Below are 21698 nucleotides of genomic sequence, written 5' to 3' on the forward strand. Positions count from 1 at the left end.
GATTTTCATTTAATAGTCCCTTACATATGCAAATTGACATCCATCCGTATCTTGTAAGTTATGACCCATCGAAAGTGGGACCCACTATTTGGACGGTTCAACTTGAGTTACACTTATGCTGCGTGTAGAACTACTGACTCAGTGCTGATGAATCATCAATACACTTGCAAGATCATCCAACCAGCGGCGATGTGCCCAAGGAAACGTCCTCATCGGTCCCGAATTTTCAATAATAATGAAATAATATAGAGCCGGTAGAAAGTTGGAGCAATTATCTACAGTACACCTGCAGGACATTTTTTATCCGAACCGTCCATCTAGCATTCCTATCATGGGTTGGCCATTGATCAAAATCCATTCGTATTGGATAACGTTACCTATAAGTAATATAAACCTTCAACAGTTCTTGTTTTCTACCGTTGCATTGAAGGCCCATGATCCAATGGTTATTATCATCTGATTGATGTAACGTTTTTAAAATATTTACATCGAGACTAAAGGACACTAGATAAACGGTTCAGAAAACTATGAAATCATGAAACATGTACACTGGAGTGATGACTGCCATGTTCCTGTTCTAACACCGGATCTACTCTATCATTTGCTTCTCTAAAACGTCCCAAACTCGCGCCAAAACCTCCAGATACCCGAACCCGACCGGGAGCGGATTTGGTACGACCCCGGCCACACCCAAGCCGGTACGGCCCTTACCATGGGCCCCACAATGATTTATTTATTATATATCCACTCCGTAAAAAAGTTTTTAAAGATCATTTTATTGCATGATATAAAATTTAAATAGCTATATTCAAATCTCTGGTGGACCAGACCATAGGAAACACTAGTTATTGATCATTAAAAACTTCCTGTGGACTACAAGTTTTGGTTCAATCTAATATTTGGTTTTTATTCTCTTTATACAGTTTTTTAAAACCTTATCAAGAGGTTGGATTGTAAATCAAAATTAAGGAAACATAAAGCTAGACTGTAGGAAGTTTGTAATGGTGCGGCACTCAATCACCACTGTTTCCTATAGTATGATCCACATGAGATTTGGATGTGCTTCATTTTTAGGATCATCCACTAAAATGATCTTTCAAAACGGATGAACAGTGTAGATATAGAAAAAATACATCAAAGTGGGTCCCACGTTAAGGGCCGTACCGTCTTTCGTGAGGCCGGGGCCGCACCTAATCCGCTCCCATCCGGTGATCAATGTACGGTACAATACAATAACTCGGATTTTCAAATTCCCACAAATGGGGAAATGGTTCTATGATCTGAGACACTAGTCTTTTGCACAACGCTGTGGATAGGACATGCCCCAAAAATATCCTCGATACGATAATCGTAGCCCTTTATACTTAGGCCAACAAATAGACGGTTAATAGCAGACATACATCAACCAGTCCACATTCAAATGAAAATAATTCCTCAACCGCCGAGAGAAACTGCAATATCCGGGATATATTTTCATGTAGATGGCCCATCTATGATGATACTTAAAAGACCAATGGCCTGGATTACCGAAACATGGGCCCCACTTATCAAACTGAAAACCCACGTATTAAAAAGACTCTGTCCTGTGTTGTCATCCTCGGCTCTTCGCTCTTATAAATCGGAAGCATCTTCCAGACCCTCATCCAAAAACCCCAATGTTAGTCTCACTTACACCTTCCACCTCCGCTCTCTTCACTCCATTCCTTGAGGTCTTATTTCCTCCATTTCTCCTCCGCTTTCCTGTAAATTCCATCTCTGTCCCATCAGAATCTCACTCTCGCTTTTCCTTTTTTAAAATCTCTATCAGGACGGAAGATGCTGGCTTTCCGTTCAATCCTCACCGAATTCCCTCATCAGATTCCAAAGATCGTTTCCTAAAATCCGAGCTTCGGCCGGCAATGCATCTTCTCTCGAAACAGGTACCTTTTCACTCTGATCTGTCTCGATCCTCGTGGCTTTGATACTAAGGATTTTCTTCCTGATTTAGCGTCTGAAATGCCAGATGTAAGTACTGAACTAGATGCCGTATCAAGATTCAGTGAGATTGTTCCTGATACTGTCATCTTCGACGATTTCGAAAGGTATTTCATTCAATTCGTTATTATGGTCGTTGCATTGTTTATGAAATTGATGTGAAATGTAGGTTTCCACCGAAAGCTGCCACCGTCAGCTCTTCTCTTCTTCTAGGAATCTGCAGCCTTCCAGATACGAAATTCAAGGTCAGTGCCGGTAACAAATCTAAATTCTTGCTGAATTGGTTTTGTATGTGGAATCAGTGGATGAAGCGGGAAGATTTGTAGAATCCAATGTTTTCTTTTTTACTTTTGTGAATTTGATGGTGAAAATGGCGGATATTTATGGTTTAGAGTGCTATTGAAACTGCTCTTGCGGATGGAGAGTGCTGTGCTGAACAGGATTCTAGCATTCGGCTGTCTTGTTTCTTTGATAAGGTATGCCTTCTCCGCATTGCATTGTGCTTAATCTGTATAGGATTTGCTTGGTTGGGTTACTTTTGAATACTCGGGAGTTTGCACTTTACAGGCTTTAGCAAATGTTGGAGCCGACCTGGCACAGTTAGTCCCTGGTCGGGTGTCGACTGAAGTGGATGCTCGTTTGGCTTATGATACAAATGGCATCCTTCGGAAGGTACCGCTGCAAGTAGATTTTCTAGTTGTGTAGCTATCTTGACTTTTGTGAATAGGTCGCTTAGTAGGTGAAGTTCCATACTGTTGAGTTGCATATGATGGCAGTCATTGAAACTTAAGGTTGCATTTGGATGTACTATTGAATTGCAATAATTAGTTCAATGGAGGGGAAATGATCTTTCATTGCAAATATCTTGCTTTCAAGTCCAACTTGAAAGTAAACAAACTGCAATTTGGATCCATACTAATGAAGATAGTTGCAATTTGGTTGTTTCCCTTTCATATAGAAATTCACTTCAATAATCCAAGGTGGTCAAATATTAGAAGAGCTCCCTTAATTTTGTAATAAGGATATCTGTCTTATTAATGGAATCAATTTATGACACATGTCTTGCTTACCATACACAGTAGTGATTTCCTTTTTTAAACTGGCTGATGGATAAGGTTTATCTGTGGTTAATTGACTTGGCAACTTGGACCAATTTGTTCAGTCCTGAGTCAAGTCGACCTGGACAAGTCAGGTCCAATGCGGATGAGTCTGGCTGAGTTGCCCCTATCTCTCCATTTATGCAGGGAGCGCAACAGTGCATGTAACGAAAAGCTCGGTGGGCCTAGCAGGATGTCTGTGTTATGTCCACTCCGTCCATTCGTTGTGGCAGCTCATGTTAGGATGTGGGCTAAAAAATCTGGCAGATTAACTACTCAAGTGGGCCGCACCACAAGAAACAGTGGGATTGAATGCCCACCGTTGAAACCTAATTCAGGCCTACATAAGTTTTGGATCAGGCTAATATTTGTGTTCTGCTCATCCTTGTGGGGATGACATTATGAATGGGTTAGATGGCATATAAACACCATGAGGGGCCTTGGGAAGCTTTCAATGGTGGGCTTTTCCATCCCATAGTTTCCTTTGGTGCTAACTTTTGAGTTTTGGATTTGCCTCATTTTTGGGCTCATGTCCTAACATGACCTTGGGATGGGGAGAGAATGAATGTCACACAAACAGTGTGGTTGATCCCACACAGCTTGCTTATCAATTATCCAATGAACGGCTGGCACATGGCATTTAGAGAGAGAGAGAGAGAGAGAGAGAGAGAGAGAGAGAGAGAGATCATGCCTGACACGTCCAAGTCTTAAAACCATGGGTGAGTTATTGGATTGGGCAGATGTCAAACGAAGAAGGGTTTATATGAAAGAAGGATAGATAATTTCGTGGATAGAAAAATTCGACATACATATTGGGAACTCAAGAGTTTATATCCAGTGTTCAATGCCTCAAACCGAAGGGACTATATGTATAAAAATCTGTTTGCAAAATTTATATTCATAAATGTTAAGTGTTGACCTAGTCAATTTGGGAATGCTGTATTCTTTTTCTTCATTGCTGAGACGGCTGCATATTTTATTTACACAACTACTATGTGCTATGCAGTGCGCACACTAGCATGTACTTTGTGTGTCACAGGTAAAAAATGGTCAATAAAGATGATTTAGTTAATAGGTCAACTAATTTTTACCCTTTTTAAATAGGGATGAAGCCTACTTAATGCAGGGGCATTTTCACACCGGGCTCAAGTGAGGTAGCCTGTGGGATGCGGGGACACACTTGGGGTGGGCGGCTCATGTGAGGTAGTACCCATCTGATATGGGGCCCACGATGGGGGTTCGGGTAGGTCCTACCCATGTGATATGGGGCCTAGGCTATGAGATAAAGGAATTGATTCACCTTTCAGGCCCCAAAATTCGGGTACCTGAATAGGGTGTCCATGACCCGAATTCCAGACCCGTGACTTAAAAAAAAAAAAATATAAATAAAGTATAACAATTACATATGCATTTTATTTTCTCCCACTATAGCCCACAATTTTAAAATCCAAACACATGTTAAGATAACTAATTACATAATCTGTTACTACATCGATACATAATTATTTAACTTAAATTGAAGTAAGAAAATCAAGTCAAACATTACTACATTCATGGTTCTAAAATAAAATAAAATTGATCTTATGAAGAATGACATGCCACATGCATCTAACCACATTCAATGCTCCACTACTAATAGTAGTACCCTGTATCTTCGAAATATTCATAACCTGAAACGGTTGGAACATAATGAGTTGACAACTCAATAGGATCACATCAATCCCGAGTTGAAAGCCTCACAAATATCACCAAATTTAACCTTAACAGATTAATCAAATAAGGCGAACATTGGATGTAAAATCATAATTACTAATTTGACATTCATGAATATGAAATGAATAAATTGTTTAACATAACTTTTCTAAAAATACTAAGATTTGGAGTGGGCAAAATACTCATGTGTGCTGATCCTTTTAGGGGATGACCCACGGCAGAGCATCGGTGTTGATCCTTTCAGGGTATGACCCTCGGCGGAGCACCGGTATAACTTTTTAGGGACAAAAGCCCAGGGCAGTGCACCTGTGTGTACTGATCCTTTTAGGGAATCACCCAGGGCAGAGCACTCGTGCTGTTCCTTTTGAGAATGACCCTGGGCAGAGCACCCATAAGAATCATTGCATTAAAAATAATTCAAATAAAATGCATCTAACTTACAAGGAAATATGATAGATATAGTGTCTATGTTCACATAATGAATATTCATTATCACCACTAGATAATATTAAATGGAAAAAAAATAATATCTGTATTGGTTCAGTCAAATAAAGAATATCTCAATGTCTAGATTATATAAGGCAATTACTTATGAATTTTTCAATAGGGAATGATCACCTACCTGTTGTGATGATAAAACACCTTGATATATATGTGAATTTCCGTAGAATTATTCTTTGGATAACCAAGTCTGCTACAAATCGTAATGGGGCCGTATAAAGCTTGTAGGCTCCACAGATTGAAGCTTCAGATTGATTTTGTTGGTTGATTCTAAAGTTAGAAGGTGCAACTACGTAAAAGAATCTCAATGGTAGGCTTTTCAATGGCTGTGAATTAGTGAGTGCGCGAGCTGGTATCAAAGATGAAAATCTCTACGATTGTAAGAGGTGAGATTTGTACAGGAAGGAGTCTGAGAGAGGAAGGAATGTGAGATCGTGACTTTGTGCACAAGTCAGATTTCCGCTTTCAGTTGTGGTAACCGTGAGGAGTGGGTAGTGAGGTAGGGCCCATCATAATGGCTAAGAGAAATCAGGCCATTAATCAGGTTCCACAGGTTGTAGTGCTAAAAGAATTTAATTCAAATCAAGCTTCAAGGTGAGGCACGTAAAATATTTTTTTGGCAAAAGATTTCAAGGACTAAGGTTAATTGAGGGTCTAGGTTTAATGAACGGTTTAGATTGAGGAGTGGGTCCCACCATGATGATGGCATGCATGGTGGATGGGTTTACATCCGCAACCGTACCGCGGAGAAGTGGGAAAGAGAGAGAGAGAGAGAGTGTTGTGGAGGAGAATTCGTTTCATGGACGCACGTCACTCTGTGATTTGATTTTTTTTTTTTAAAGAGAATGGGCCCCACAGGAATCACATGATAAATCCACACCGTTCATTAGTTTTGCCCATCAAAGTTAGGGCATGTGCCAAAAAATGAGGGCCATCCATAGCTTAGGTGGGCCACACCAAAGGCAACACTAGAACCCACCATTTAAAAGAAACGGAGTATTACATTCTATTCACCTTAACAAAATTTTGTCCTTGAAATTTATATACCTAAAAGAGGTTAGGATACTTTTCTCGAATTTCTTGTTCTCACTCCCATGATGCTTCTTCCTCACTGTGATGACTCCACTGTACCTTCACAAGTGGTATAACCTTCATCCGAAGTACTTGTTCCTTACGATCGAAAATGTGCACAGGTTGCTCTTCATATGTGACATTTTCTTGAATCTCTAGTGGCTCCCATTCGATGACATGAGAATCGTCCGGCTTGTACTTTCGAAGCATGGAGACGTGAAATACATTGTGGATATTGGATAACTGAGGCGGCAGGGCCAGCTTGTATGCTATAACTCCTACTCTTTGTAGGATCTCGAAGGGTCCTATAAAACGTGGTGCGAGCTTCCCTTTCTTTCCAAAACGCATAACAACTTTCATTGGGGAGACTTTTATGAACACATGATCTTCTACATAAAATTCTAAGTCTCTGTGTCGATTATCTGCATAGCTCTTCTGGCGACTCTGGGCGGCGCGCATACGTTCTCGAATGATATCAATCTTCTTGGAGGTCTCTTGAATAAGTTCTAGTCCCAACAATGTCTTTTCTCCTACATCGGTCTAGCAGCTTGGTGATCTGCAGAGTCTTCCGTATAAAGCTTCAAATGGTGCCATACCAATGCTGACTTGGTAGCTATTATTATATGCGAATTCCACCAACGGCAGATGATCGTCCTAATTGCCCTTGAAGTCGAGAATGCAGCTACGTAACATATCTTCTAAAATCTGGTTTGTCCTTTCTGTTTGTCCATGATTCTGCCGGTGAAATGCTGTGCTACAATCGAGAGTAGTTTCTAAAGCTTCCTATAGACTTACCCAAAACCGTGATTTAAACTTGTGATCTCGGTCGGAGACGATGGATACTGGAGTACCATGAAGTTGGACGATCTCTTTGATATAAATTTTACTCAACTCCACTGCAGATGCAGAAATCTTTATCGGGATGAAGTGTGCGGATTTGGTTAACCTATCCACGATCACCCATACAGTTCATGGTGTCGACCTGTCTTTGGAAATCCAACTACGAAATCCATGGATATATGCCCCCATTTCCACTTGGGGACCGGTAACGACTGCAAGAGTTCTGGTGGTCTTCGATGGTCTGTCTTCACTTGTTGACATGTCGCACATTTAGATACGTACTCGGCGATTTCCCGCTTCATGTTGTTCCACCAGTATTGGCGCTTAACATCGTGGTACATTTTATTCTCCCTTAGATGGATGGTGAATCGTGATCTATGAGCCTCATCCAAAATCTCTTGCTTCAAATTAGGTTCGTTTGGAACATATAGCCTTCCACGAAACCTAATCCCTTCATCAGTGCCAATTTGCCATTCTGCATTCTGCTTTCCTATTTTTTTTGCTCCTTTTTCTTGTCGCCAAACGTCTTCCTTTTGAGCTTCTAGAATACGCCGAATCTAAGAGAAAAGTCTGTCATGATCTATTCTCAATTCTAAAGATTAAAAAAAAAAAAAACTAAATTTAGCTATTCAACTTAAGAAAATAAAAAATAAAAATTACACACCAGGGCAGGCTATGCTACTAGGTTACTTAGATGTGCCTGAGGTTCTTCAAGTTGGAGTTGCAGATCGAAATCCTTGATGACATTTAGCATCTCCCACCCTTTGATCATTAGGCTGGCCACAAGTCTTCGTGTCTTTCTGCTTAGGGCATCGACCACAACATTTGCTTTTCCTGAGTGATATGAAATATCGAAATGGTAGTCCTTCAAAAATTCCATTCATCTTCTCTTACGCATTTTCAATTCATTCTGATTAAAGAGATACTTTAAACTCTTATGGTCTGAATAAGTCGAATTGTTCTCCATACAGGTAGTGCCTCCAAAATTTCAAAGCAAAAACCACTGCTGCTAACTCCAGATCATGCGTCGGGTAATTTCGCTCGTGAGTCTTTAACTGCCGTGATACGAATGCGATAGCTTTGCCTCCTTGCATAAGAACACAACCTAATCCCTAATATGACGCATCGGTATAAACGACAAATCTTTCTCCTTCAGTAGGTAATGCCAGAACTGGAGTTGATGTTAACCGCTTCTTCAATTCGGTAAATGCCTGCTCACAATCTTGATCCCACTTAAAGTTCATATTCTTCTTACTTAGATTAGTTAGGGGTCTTGATATATTGGAGAATCCTTCTATAAATCTTCGATAGTAACCAGCAAGGCCGAGAAAACTTTGCACTTCTGACACATTCGAGGGCTGCTTCCATTCTAATATTGCTTCAATTTTAGCTGAGTCCACAGATATCCCTTTCTTTGACACCACATGCCCCAAGAATTTTAATTCATGCTTCCAGAAGTCACATTTTAATAACTTGGCATACAATTGATTTTCCTTTAACGTTTATAGAGCGGTCCTGAGATGTTCCTCATGCTCCTCATGAGTCTTGGAGTATATAAGAATATCATCGATGAATATAATAACGAATCGATCTAAATAAAGTTTGAATATCCGATTCATAAGATCCATAAATATCGCTGGAGCATTTGTCAATCCAAATGGCATTACCAAGAACTCATAGTGCCCATAACGAGTCCTAAAAGCTGTCTTGTGTACGTCTTCGTCCTTTATTCTCAACTGATGGTAACCTGACCTCAAATTTATTTTAGAAAAGAACCTTGCTCCTTTAAGCTGGTCAAATAAATCATCAATCCTAGGAAGAGGATATTTGTTTTTGATTGTTACTTTATTTAACTGACGATAATCGATACATAATGTCATAGTTCCATCCTTCTTCCTTACAAATAAGACCGGTGCTCCCCATGGCGACGTGCTGGCTCTAATGAAACCCTGATCTAACAACTGTTGGATCTGATCCTTTAATTTTTTTAATTTTACAGGAGCCATGCGATAAGGTGCTCTAGAGATGGGTGCAGTTCTGGGCATTAGGTCGATACTGAAGTCCACATCTCTCTTTGGAGGTAACCTTGAAATGTCCTGAAAAACTTCTGGAAACTCCCTAACCATGGATATTTGTTCAATCCCTTCTTTTGATTGTTCGATTCCCATAATAGTCGACAACCCAATCGGCGTTTTCCTTCTTCGTATCCCACAAAATTTCAGTGGAGATCGTCCTTCTATGCTCAGCGTAATCGTCTTCCTGAAACAATCTTGGTACGATACTAGGACAACCAATCCATTCCTAAGATGACATCATATTCCCTCATAGGCATAATTATGAGATTTGTTGGTAGTATTTCATTTTCAATTATGATGGGGCATCCTTCACATATTTGTTCTAAATTCATGGACTTACCGAGTGGGGTTGCTACGATAATTTTCTTATCTAATTGTACGGGTGATATACCAACTGAGCATACGAAGAAATAAGATATAAATGAATGTGTAGCTCCTGAATCGAATAATGCTCTGGCAAGAGGGGTGTAAGCCAAGATAGTACCTTCCACCACGTCAGTAGTAGCTTTAGCACCATGTTGAGGAGTGATATCTGCAGGTTGTGCTGGGTCCTCATAAGTAGAAGTAGTAGTCTCATACATTTGTGCAGCATTATCTTGAGGTGGCGTTGGATCATCATAGGTTCGATTTGGATCCTCATACTCCTGAGGTGCATACTCCTTAAGTTGGGCTGAATCATTTGTGAATGATGATAGAGCGTAAACACGTCTTTGAGCTTGAGGTCGGGGCGCCTGACTTTCTGGCCTCAATTGCTGATATTGGGGAGGCTTAACCTGTTGTTGCGATTGTTGAGGTGGTCTCGAATAAGCTCGAGGGGGTCCAGGTTGCTGGGATCGTGGATGTAGCTGTGCAGGCCTCTGAGGATAAGGTTATGATGGTCTCGCAACCGGCTGAATCATCTGAGGGGGTGGCGAAAGTCGTTGATACGAAGTAGACGGTGCATAATGAAGAGGCGGCCTGTAAAACGATTGTGGTGGTCTTTGATTCCCTGGATATTGATGACGAGGTGGTAGAAGACAATGGCGGGCAGGATGACCCACATTTCCACAGTTATGGCAATTCCCAGTGAATTGCGTTGAAAGTTGCATAGTGGCATGCCTGGGTATTGATCTTGGCATCATCTTCTGTCGCTTAGTTGCTTCATGTCGTGTGAGAGATGTATGGGGCGTGGTCCTGGCTCCACTCCTCATGTCCTTCCTTGGCTCACGGTTTTTCCAATACTCATCAAAGTCCTTTTCTATTGCATTGGCGCGTTCCAATGCTTCTGCATATATTTTAATAAGAAATGGCGTCAGTCAAGTACGAATAGAAGGTTTCGGTCCTTCAACAAACTTCTATGATTTACGAAGCTCATCCGATATGAGAAATGTCGCAAATCGTGCCAACTCTGTAAACTTTGCATAATATTGACGCACCGTCATATCTCCTTGTTCTAATTTCATGAATTCTGTAACCTTTTGAGCACACACATAAGCTAGAAAATATTTATCCTCAAACTTTATGCAGAATTGGTCCCATGCTCACCTTTCTATTCTCGAGTTCTCCCTGGTCGTAGATTCCCACCAATGATCGGCTTCTCCTTCCCACATATATATTGCTAATTTAGCCTTTTGTTGCTCGTTGCATCTCATAGCTGAGAAAATTTTCTCCATCTGCCTTTTCCAACCCTTAGCTTCACTTGGGTCAAGCCCACCTTTAAACGTGGGCGGTCTCTGCCTCTTAAACTTTTCCAATAAGGACCCCGTCCCTTCAGAGGCTACAAGTGTCACTTGAGTCTGCTCCTGAGATTGAGTTATAAGTACTTGTGTTCCCATAAATGAGGCAAATCCTTCCATCGCTTGGAGGATCTTGTCAATAATTGCTCCTTGCCTAGCTGCAACGGGTACTTGAGTCTCCGATGCGGCCCCGAGGTTCATACTCTGATCCGTCATAGCCTAGGATAAATAAAGGGAATTATAAATTTTACTGAATAATTTTATGATTATAAGAAATTAGATGGTTCAATGTAGGCATACATGAAGATCTAAGAGAAGTTGAACTAAGATGTAGTTTAGAACTGTGCAGAAATTTCTGGTCATAAGGGTGTTATTCTAATTGATATTTTTGATATTTCTAGACGTTATTTTAACTTGAAATTTTTTACATAGATATATCTATAAGTCTACTGTAGCCCTGTAAAATTTTATAATATTTTGAAGCTTATAAAAGTTTTAAAATTTTAGAGAGTACACACTGTCCAGATTTGAATGATTTCTGGATAGGTTTTTCTTAACCTCAAATACATACATCAAGGGTCAGTATTTTTAATTTTTATCTATTTTTCTATAAAATTATACTTATTAAGCTTCAATTGAATTTTTGAATCACCTCAATCGGAGTTTTACTTAAATAGTTATGATTTTTCAAAGTCAGACATTTTATATTGATTATTGCTACCTAACCTAAGAAATAGTTAAAAAAATTCTCAGAAAATTCCTAACGTCCAGATTTGATTTTGTATGTTAACATACAAATGGGATCTAAGTATTATATCACAATAGATTAAAATGTCATACGTATGTATTCTAAATTTCTCATCTCCTAGTTAAGGCCATTTAGGAAGACTTAAAGCTAAATCTTTATTTTAGGTCCAATGTTTAAGATCAACCTGGCTTTGATGCCAACTTTGTCACGCCTCAAAATTTGGATATCCGAATAGGGTGTCCAGGACCCGAATTCCAGACCCGCGACTTAAAAAAATAAATATAAATAAAGTATGACAATTACATATGCATTTCATTTTCTCCCACCATAGCCCACAATTTTAAAATCCAAACACATGTTAAGATAACTAATTACATAATCTGTTACTACATCGATGCATAATTATTTAACTTGAAAAAAGAAAATCAAGTCAAACATTACTACATTCATAGTTCTAAAATAAAATAAAATTGATCCTATGAAGAATGACATGCCACGTGCATCCAACCACATTCAATGCTCCACTACTAATAGTAGTACCCTGCATCTTCGAAATATTCATAACCTAAAACAGTTGAAACATAATGAGTTGACAACTCAATAGGATCACATCAATCCCGAGTTGAAAGCCTCACAAATATTACCAAATTTAACCTCAACATATTAATCAAATAAGGTGAACATTGGATGTAAAATCATAATTACTAATTTGACAATTTGACATTCATGAATATGAAATGAATAAATTGTATAACATAACTTTTCTAAAAATACTAAGATTTGGAGTGGGCAAAACATTCATGTGTGCTGATCCTTTTAGGGGATGACTCACGACAGAGCACCGGTGTTGATCCTTTCAGGGTATGACCCTCGGCAAAGTACCGGTATAACCTTTTAGGGACAAAAGCCCAGGGCAGTGCACTCGTGTGTACTGATCCTTTTAGGGAATCACCCAGGGCAGAGCACCTGTGCTGATCCTTTTGGGAATGACCCTGGGCAGAGCACCCATAAGAATCATTGCATTAAAAATAATTCACATAAAATGCATCCAACTTACAAGAAAATATGACAGATATAGTGTCTATGTTCACATAATGAATATTCATTATCACCATTAGATAATATTAAATGGAAAAAAAAAAATATTTGCATTGGTTCAGTCAAATAAAGAATATCTCAATGTCTAGATTATATAAGGCAATTACTTATTAATTTTTCAATAGGGAATGATCACCTACCTGTTGTGATGATAAAACATCGTGATATATATATGAATTTCCGTAGAATTATTCTTTGGATAACCAAGTCTGCTACAAATCGTAATGGGGCCGTATAAAGCTTGTGGACTCCACAGATTGAAGCTTCAGATTGATTTTGTTGGTTGATTCTGAAGTTAGAAGGTGCAGCTACGTAAAAGAATCTCAATGGTAGGCTTTTCAATGGCTGTGAATTAGTGAGTGCGCGAGCTGGTATCAAAGATGAAAGTCTCTACGATTGTAAGAGGTGAGATTTGTACAGGAAGGAGTCTGAGAGAGGAAGGAATGTGAGATCGTGACTTTGTGCACAAGTCAGATTTCCGCTTTCAGTTGTGGTAACCGTGAGGAGTGGGTAGTGAGGTAGGGCCCACCATAATGGCTGAGAGAAATCAAGCCATTAATCAGGTTCCACAGGTTGTAGTGCTAAAAGAATTTAATTCAAATCAAGCTTCAAGGTGAGGCATGTAAAATTTTTTTTTGGCAAAAGATTTCAAGGACTAAGGTTAATCGAGGGTCCGGGTTTAATGGACGGTTTAGATTGAGGAGTGGGCCCCACCATGATGATGGCATGCATGGTGGATGGGTTCACATCTGCAACTTTACTGCGGAGAAGTGGGAAAGAGAGAGAGAGTTGTGGAGGAGAATTCGTTTCATGGACGCACGTCACTTTGTGATTTGATTTTTTTTTTTTTTATAGAGAATGGGCCCCACAGGAATCACATGATAAATCCACACCGTTCATTAGTTTTGCCCATCAAAGTTAGGGCATGTGCCAAAAAATGAGGGCCATCCATAGCTCAGGTGGGCCACACCAAAGGTAACACTGGAACCCAGGTAACACTGGAACCCACTGTTTAAAAGAAACGGAGTATTACAACCATGCTCTATCAGTTCGAGCTTTTAGAGAAAGTGGTTGATTGTCTTGCACCAAATTGATATTAGAGCGGGATGTCTCGTGTTTGAAACTTCTCATCGGTAGGGGTGTACACCGAGTCGAGTTGGCCTCAGCTCGACTTGGCTTGGCCACTAGCTAACCCTAGCTCGAACTCGGCTCGGCTCGGTCCTCGAGCCTGACTAGCCAGATCGGCTCGGCCAGTTTGAGCCGAGTTCGCTTGTGCAACATTTTCACAAACATATGGACTGCACCTTCAAAATCTCAACGTATGAAAAAACAACAGCTGTGGTTTTACAAGTATTTTATCAAACACCTTCTAAGCAACATAAAAATCAATAAAAAAGGGTATTTGTTTCATATACATACCTTCCTTGCCACCAACCACACTTCTTTGAGTCATTTCATCAAACACTTGGTGAGCAACATCAATATCAAAGTAACTGAGTCACCGAACTGGTTTGATCCGAGTTCGATTCGAGTTGGGTTCGATCCGAGTCAGAGTTGAGCTGAGGCCAGCTCGAACTCATTTTCGAGCTAAAAAATTAGCTCGACTCAGCTCAAACTCAGCTTCGAATCGAGTCGAATCGAGCTTTTTTGAGTCGAGTTGAGCAAGCTAATTGAGCTAGCTCAGTTCATGTACACCTCTACTCACCGAGGGTAATTAATGCAGGGGCATTTTCACATCGGGCTTGAGTGGGGTTGCCTGTGGGATGCACACTTGGGGTGGGCGGCCTGTAAGAGGCGGGTGGCTCGTGTCAGGCGGAAGCCATGTGATGTGTGGGGGGGAGCCAAGGTCCTAACCCGTGCGATGTGGGGCCAGGGTTATGAGATAAAGGGATTAATTCGCTATGCTCTATTAGTTCGAGCTTTTGGAGCAAGTAGTTAATTATCCTGCATCAAATTGGTTTTAGACTGGGAGGTCTCGTATTCATCTTGTATGAGTAAGCCTTTGATAAGAAGTCACCAGTTATAAAAATTCTTGACTTTGTACTGCTCCTATGTCCTAACTTCCATTTTCAATATAATTTGAAGAAAAAAGTCCTTTTTTTTTCAAGCCTATGGTGTTCACAATTTACCAGACCCTTTAGCTCTGATATCAGACATAATTCCAAAGTTGTTGACCTCAAGCACTACGCAATCTCCACGCTGAGATTGCCAGATTTAGTTTAGCACGCCAAATTTATCCTATTCGAATGCAAAGGGGAGGCACACCTGGCATTGTTACCAAGTGTTGAATCTCCTCAACTGTCCAACCCAGTTATGTCTGAAAAGACTGAGCATGGGGACACTTCCATACAGTAAGAAACGGATGAATACATATAATAAGAAACTACTTCAAAATGTAATCCATCCATCAACCTTTCTTTGGGGGGGTATCATGCCTAGTCCTGGAATGTCCAACTGTTGTCTGTTGTCACGTGGTAACACTACACCTGGATGCCACAACTATTGAATGCCCCTCAGTATATAAACACATGTTTTTACAACTTGCGACTCGTAATCATTTGCCAATGGTGAGACTGAGGAGTGTTGGGTGATTCAGAGTCCTCGTTCATAACATGAAATCAACCCTTATGAGTGGCCCACATGGAGTTGGAGAATTATGTCACCTGCAGAGCCAGTGGTGTATATGCCCATGCTTTGCTGAACACCCTCTATAAAAATTGCAACACTAGCAAATTGGCAATATTGAGGCCAATGTTGATAAGAGTCTCACCAATGATACTAGATGCATGCTTAATCTAGATATGCATAAGACTTGGGAGACTTATCATGCTCCAGTGAAGATGTTTCAGCCTTGGATACTCAAAGTGCACTTTTTGCCTGTTTCATTCATTATTTTAGGCAACTAAACCCCTTCACTTTTGGAGGCCAAATTGAGTTTTTCTTGGGTCAATTATCACTGAGTCAATGCATGCATGTCTTATCATTTGATGAAAGTATCTTCTGCTGTGTGCATATTTCTACTACATGTGTATATCATGGGTCCCTGGTTTTGTCTATTTACATGTCCTAATGCATGTTGGCCAATGAGTTTGGTGGGCTGGCTAAGCTCAACTGTTTTTGGAGAGTCAGCTTGGCAGCACTTTTAACGGTCTTGTTCTGTGCAAAATATTGTATGAGAATAATCTTGATTACGTAGGCATAAGAGGAACATGTTATGTGTTGAATCTGGATATAATATTAAGAACTATGAACAATATCAGGAAATGGCTCAAGATGGATTTGTATATTTATTTAGAGTAATTTAGAACGCTGTGATACCAGTCATTTGATTCATCCAATAGAAAAAGTTTTTTTTTTAAAAAAAAAAAGGGAAAAAGAAAGAAAGAGAGGGAGACTCAACATAACTGATCCAATCTCTGATGCATTATTTTGATTGGATGTACTGTATCCTACAATTTTTTAGGTACATGATCTGCTGAAGTTGTACAATGAAAGAGAGGTCCCTCCAGAGCGTCTACTGTTCAAAATTCCTTCAACTTGGCAAGTAAGATACAAGGGACTGGAGATGTTTGAGCTGTTTATTTTCCTAATTTTTCTTGTATTTGAAAACAAGAGGAACAGTTTACACAGGTCTGGTTTTTGATCTGTCTACATGATATTACTTCTTGTTCTTCCATTCAGGGGATAGAGGCTTCGAGGTTGCTTGAGTCTGAAGGCATACAGACACATCTGACATTTGTTTATAGGTATCTCTAAGTATCTCTATTATGCTGAGTCTCATCCTTACATAATAAGTAAAATAAAAATAAAAATTGAATTGCGTTAAAAGTTTAGGCCATGTTTGGTAGACATCTAAAAATGAGTTCTGATTTTAGTTAACGATAAATATGTATTAGAGATCTTGATCACTAATACATAATGAGTTTGTGTTAACAGTGATTTGTATTAGAGATGAAGATCTCTAAGACATAATTACTGTTAACTAAAATGAGATGAGTTCATTTTTATGTGTCTACCAAACAGGGTCTTGGATTAAAAAAAGAAAAAAAGCTCGCCCCATTTAGCTTGAACTTTGTCTGAAGTGGTAACATTCTGCTGATTGTCTTGGAAGCGTTGACCTGTAGATAATTTATTTAGATGTATGGAGCGTAATTTCTTACTTTGTGTCTTTGCCTTCATATGAAGCTTCAAATTGAACTTTCGTTATCCTGTGGCTTTTCACCAATGGATGATTGAAAGATGAAAGGAAAAAAAGAAAGAAAAAGAAAGACCAGTAAAATTTAAAAAAATTCAAACGAAGAGTTTGAAAAGCGGAGAGTTGTGTAGTTGGGTGCAGTTTGCTTGATTCAAATTCTTAACTTTCTTCTTGAAACTGTGAATGTGAACCATTGAACAACAAACATTCCAATAAGGGATAATGGCTGATGAATTTGCAATCTGGTGAATGACGTGAACTTGTACATATAAATGTTACCTTTTACACTTCTTACACCAGAAACTTTATATGACCACGGAAAACTGTTACTTAGAGAAGATATTAATAGTTGTCTGGGAACTTGTGTAGTTCTTTCTGCGTTCAGTGTTCCACATTCCAACAACGCCTCCTATTCTTTTCTCTCTGAGTGACAAATTGGTTGTTTACAAACAAGCATTCAAGAAAGCAATATGAAAATCTTCTGTTCTTATTAAGCTTTCTAGATGAAGAGTCTGAAGTTCACTCATGCATCTTTTTGATTCCTTAGCTACTACCATAAGCAGTAGGAAGTGGGGGAGTTAGAGGAAACAAAAAGTAGAAAACAATTATTTGTGATCCTTACCACAAGTGAGTTACTACAAAAAAAGAAAAAGAAAAAAAAAGAAAGAAACTAGTTGCAACGTCACTTTAATGAACGTGTTATGGTTAAAAGGTAATATTAGTTTTTGTCTGGACTGGAGAGTCATTTTCATTTTATAAGTTCTCTTAATAGAGTGTGCCTATGCTTATATAATTTCTCTTGTTTTCATGTATCAATTTCCAATCTATAAAAAGAGAAAATGGTTTGGAGATGGTATCGTCTAATTATGGTTTTTTAAGTTACTTCCAGTTTATTCTAGTAAAACATTTCTGACTGTAGCTTTTCAAACCTCTGTAAAAGTTCCCTTGGAAAATGGATGAAGTTACCCATGGGCGTTCTTTATTTTCCGTTGGCACTTTTAAGTACTGGGCCACTAGCATCCATGTTTCTGGGTAGATTGTTATTCTATACGCACCTATGTAACAGAGAAGGCAATCACATTTCCCCACCCATCTTGTTGAAAATTTGAGACTGACTGACCCTTCTTTAATGCCTATTGTGTGACTCTTTGATAATCTCCATCATGCTTGTGCAGCTTTTCACAAGCAGCAGCTGCAGCTCAAGCTGGTGCTTCAGTTATCCAGATTTTTGTTGGCCGCATTAGGGTAACCTTCTCCTTTGATTAAATTCAGTTTGTTTCAGGTCTTCACTGAGGAGCCATTGATCATAATACAAGATTTTCTGCAGGATTGGGCCCGCAATCATTCTGGTGATCCCGAGATAGAAGCTGCCTGTAAAAGAGGAGAAGATCCTGGATTGGCTCTGGTTAGCTCCACATTGTCGATTTTTTTTTGAATGTTGCCTTGCTGGTGAATTTAAACCGTTAAAAGAAAAAGTAAAATTGCAAATGCTTTTCCATGGTAGAAGTGCATCAAGTTTAAAAAGTAAATGGATACTAGGTGCGAAGGTTTTTTGTGTCTTGATGGAGCTCCAGAACATTTTCCAATCATTGGTCAATCACAACACTTAAGAAGTTTGTTTCTAGTGCCAAGCCACCTGTTGGTGCTGTGGTTCGGAGTTCGGAGAAGCTGCATTGATTCTCATCAATCATGAAAGGGGCTATAAACCAATTACAAAAATACAAAATGGTTCTAGAGGCCCACAACAGAACTGCCTTTTGGCATACTGAGTAAATATCATATGAAGATAAATTTTGTTACCAATATCAGACATACATAAGTAAGCATTCTCCTCAACCCTAGAGCATATGGACCAGGAATCACCCATTTTCTAGAAAACTGGTTGAAGAACTTTGGTCTTGGTCAATTAATCCAGCCACGCATTATATCTATATAAACAAGTATAGGAATTCTAGAGCCAATTTCCATGCTGGTGTCGATGTTTGGAACTCGCACTTGTCAAGTATTCTTATTTTGTATCCTTTGAAGTATGTTGAATATGGTATTGCTTAAGCATAATCTGAGTTTGTAAGTCATTTATCTGTGCCATGTACTCCATACAATGCATCTGTTTTGGGCTAGTTCTCTTTTGCTGCTAGAGAATTGTGATGGCTACTTGCAAGAGGTATTTTGAATCCCATTCTTCCCACTGGCATGTTTTGTGCATGGTGCAGATTTTTCATCTTTTAGACCCCACTGTGTATGTGTTCTGGCCCAGAAATTGGGTGAGTCCAGTCAGCAGGTGGTCCATACACGCTATGAAAAAATGATCAGAAAAAGAAATTGATCAACAATCCAGCTGGGAAGAACTGGGAGTGTGATCTTATCTCCTCACAAGTGCCAAAACTGGTAAGTGTGGATAGTGGTCCCTGTGCTATTGTGTTTTGAACACCACTCTTGCTCCCCTGGCTTGTGGGAGTGTAGTGTTTGAAATCTTTTTCTTCTGTGTAGCCATTGCAGGGCTCTTGCTTGCTAATATGCCATACTAAGAAAACTAATACTATCATCATTTATGCTAACAAATCAGTCTTTTGGATGGACATGTTGAGAGTACACAAGACTGGTGCCCCTCAATCTTTCGAAGGGAGAAATCCCAATAATGTTTTCCTATGGCCCAAATGATCTTCAAGGATTCCATTATTTATTATTGTTGTTGTTGTTATTTTATTTTATTTTATTTTTTACACCCACTCACACCGCAGCTGGATTTTACCACAATGGGTACTCAAACCCATGAACTCGTGTTGAAACTCTTGTGAGTCTACCACCGAGACATGAGCAAGTTAAGCTTCTGTTCAACACAATTTCAGGTAACCAAGGTCTACAATTACATTCACAGAAATGGACATAAATCAAGGCTGATGGCTGCAGCAATTCGCAACAAGCAAGATATATTCAGCCTTCTGGGGTATCTCTTTCTAACATTTCAGTGATTTGTAATCAGGGCAGATATGGGCTAGGCCTGGCTTTCAAGACAAAACGTTGACTGGCCCAGCCTGATCAGTTCAAAACCTGGCCTGTTTGCAACCCTATCAATAATTAGGCATATGTTGTCTGTATAAATAATTGTCCTCATACAATTTCCTCTTTCTCAGGGTTGATTACATTATTGCACCATTGAAGATATTGCAGTCGCTCAAAGAATCAGTTGCCCTGCCTGATGAGAAATACTCGTTCACCAGTAGGCTGTCTCCAGTTTTTGCCAGTGGTTACAGTTTCAGCAAAGAAGAGGTTGCATTCTCTCAACTAAATTGGTCCTGTCCTTCTACCTTATCTCTATCATATGTGATGCCAGTAGTTTTGGACATTGTTGCCCCCTCAATTATTCTTCACAACATTGGTTAAGAGGGTAAATTCATCATAAAAATGTAACAGTGGCAAAGTGCGGTTGAGATTTTACTGTACAAGGGATGGCATAGATTGCACCTCATTCCTTTCACTTCTTTTAATACATGTGGCCCGCACCGACCTCTCCTCGTCCTGAATTAAAAGAAGCATCTAATTAGGGAGACCATGAGATAGACTTCGTGGAATAGACTTTTGGAGCCCACCCTGACATCTTTTTACTTATGTATTCTCATTTAATCATGAACAATGGGATGGCTGATTTGCCCGATTCCTATGAGATTTGGCCTATGGCCTATCAGATCGATGGACCAGACCATCACACATGTTTGCTATGTATGCGGACTTTATTGTTATAATAATTCGATTTCTTAAAACTACAGAAAAATTCAGCCGAGTCCATGCTATAATTTATTCTTAAAAATTAAGTAATTCTCATTATCCCATCTGCAAAATTTCTCACCCAATCATCTTCCGTCTCATCTTCATCATTTTAAGGCTGTGTTGATTACTCATGGCATTGACGAGTGGCTCTTAATTTTCCTTCATATACAGCTTGTAGAGTGGGACCAACGGAACTTCGCATCAGCAATGGGACCCGCAGCTGAAGAGCTTCTAGGTGCTGGACTGGAAGGCTACGTTAATCAAACAAGGCGTGTAGAGGAGTTTTTCGGAAAGATATGGCCACCCCCAAATGTTTGAAGTGCTGTAGATCATTAGTGGAGCAGAATCCATTGTGAAAAATAAAGAAGATTAGGCTTAACAAGGTGAAGAAGGAATCTATGTGAGTTTATATATATATATATATATATATATATATATGCACTTAGCTGAGTAATTTGTTGTTATATTGAATAATCATGCTTATTAGAAAATAAACATCTCATCTGTAACAGACAATTGTGCTGTTTTAGATTAATGGTATGTGTCGGAATCTCTGTCCTTATTGATGTCCATCAGAATTAAGAAAGGGATAAAAAAACACCCAACCATTCGATATATTTTATAGTGAGGTGATCCAGTGCCCTTGGAGGCAAGAGAGTTATGGTGCCCTAGGATTTTTACCTCCCACGTGGCATACATGAGAACAATCTGAACCATTCATCTAATATGGTCCAGTCATTGGCTGTTAACCTTTTCGTTTTTTCCGTCTTTGGTGTTTATTTGAAGCCTACAGAGTAAATGATGAGATTGTCCAATCAGCGTGGTTTTATTTTGATGGCCCACTCAAGGGAGTAACCTATTAAATACACGGTCTAGATCTTGATGCCCGTGTTTGCTAGTTGC

General features: G+C 39.4%; 1 protein-coding gene across 3 annotated transcripts; it reads left to right on the forward strand.

Moving 5' to 3' along the window:
* The first annotated feature begins 1561 nt into the window (after nucleotides 1–1561).
* On the forward strand, nucleotides 1562–21357 carry LOC131248337 (uncharacterized). Of its 3 annotated transcripts, none has more exons than XM_058248590.1 (13): nucleotides 1562–1709; nucleotides 1808–1919; nucleotides 1988–2081; nucleotides 2144–2219; nucleotides 2367–2450; nucleotides 2542–2646; nucleotides 16296–16376; nucleotides 16514–16578; nucleotides 18203–18272; nucleotides 18355–18432; nucleotides 19877–19974; nucleotides 20162–20297; nucleotides 20967–21357. In XM_058248590.1, exons 1-13 carry the CDS (start codon nucleotides 1656–1658, stop codon nucleotides 21111–21113), a joined length of 1200 nt encoding a protein of 399 aa, XP_058104573.1. In that variant the 5' UTR covers nucleotides 1562–1655; the 3' UTR covers nucleotides 21114–21357. The 3 variants fall into 3 exon arrangements, with proteins under 3 accessions (XP_058104573.1, XP_058104575.1, XP_058104574.1); XM_058248592.1 differs by having other exon boundaries at nucleotides 20162–20320; nucleotides 20967–21128; XM_058248591.1 differs by having other exon boundaries at nucleotides 1563–1709; nucleotides 2003–2081.
* The last annotated feature ends 341 nt before the right edge of the window (nucleotides 21358–21698 follow it).

Source organism: Magnolia sinica, chromosome 6, assembly GCF_029962835.1.
Source record: "Magnolia sinica isolate HGM2019 chromosome 6, MsV1, whole genome shotgun sequence".
Classification (NCBI taxonomy): domain Eukaryota; kingdom Viridiplantae; phylum Streptophyta; class Magnoliopsida; order Magnoliales; family Magnoliaceae; genus Magnolia; species Magnolia sinica.

What these genes read in the sequence shown, in the direction of transcription:
- LOC131248337 (XM_058248590.1), top strand. Translation starts at nt 1,656, where the DNA reads ATGTTAGTCTCACTTACACCTTCCACCTCCGCTCTCTTCACTCCATTC. An exon ending in TCTTCACTCCATTCCTTGAG is followed by an intron (nt 1,710 to 1,807) that starts GTCTTATTTCCT and finishes AATCTCTATCAG; the next exon opens with GACGGAAGATGCTGGCTTTC. An exon ending in CAAATGGCATCCTTCGGAAG is followed by an intron (nt 2,647 to 16,295) that starts GTACCGCTGCAA and finishes ACAATTTTTTAG; the next exon opens with GTACATGATCTGCTGAAGTT.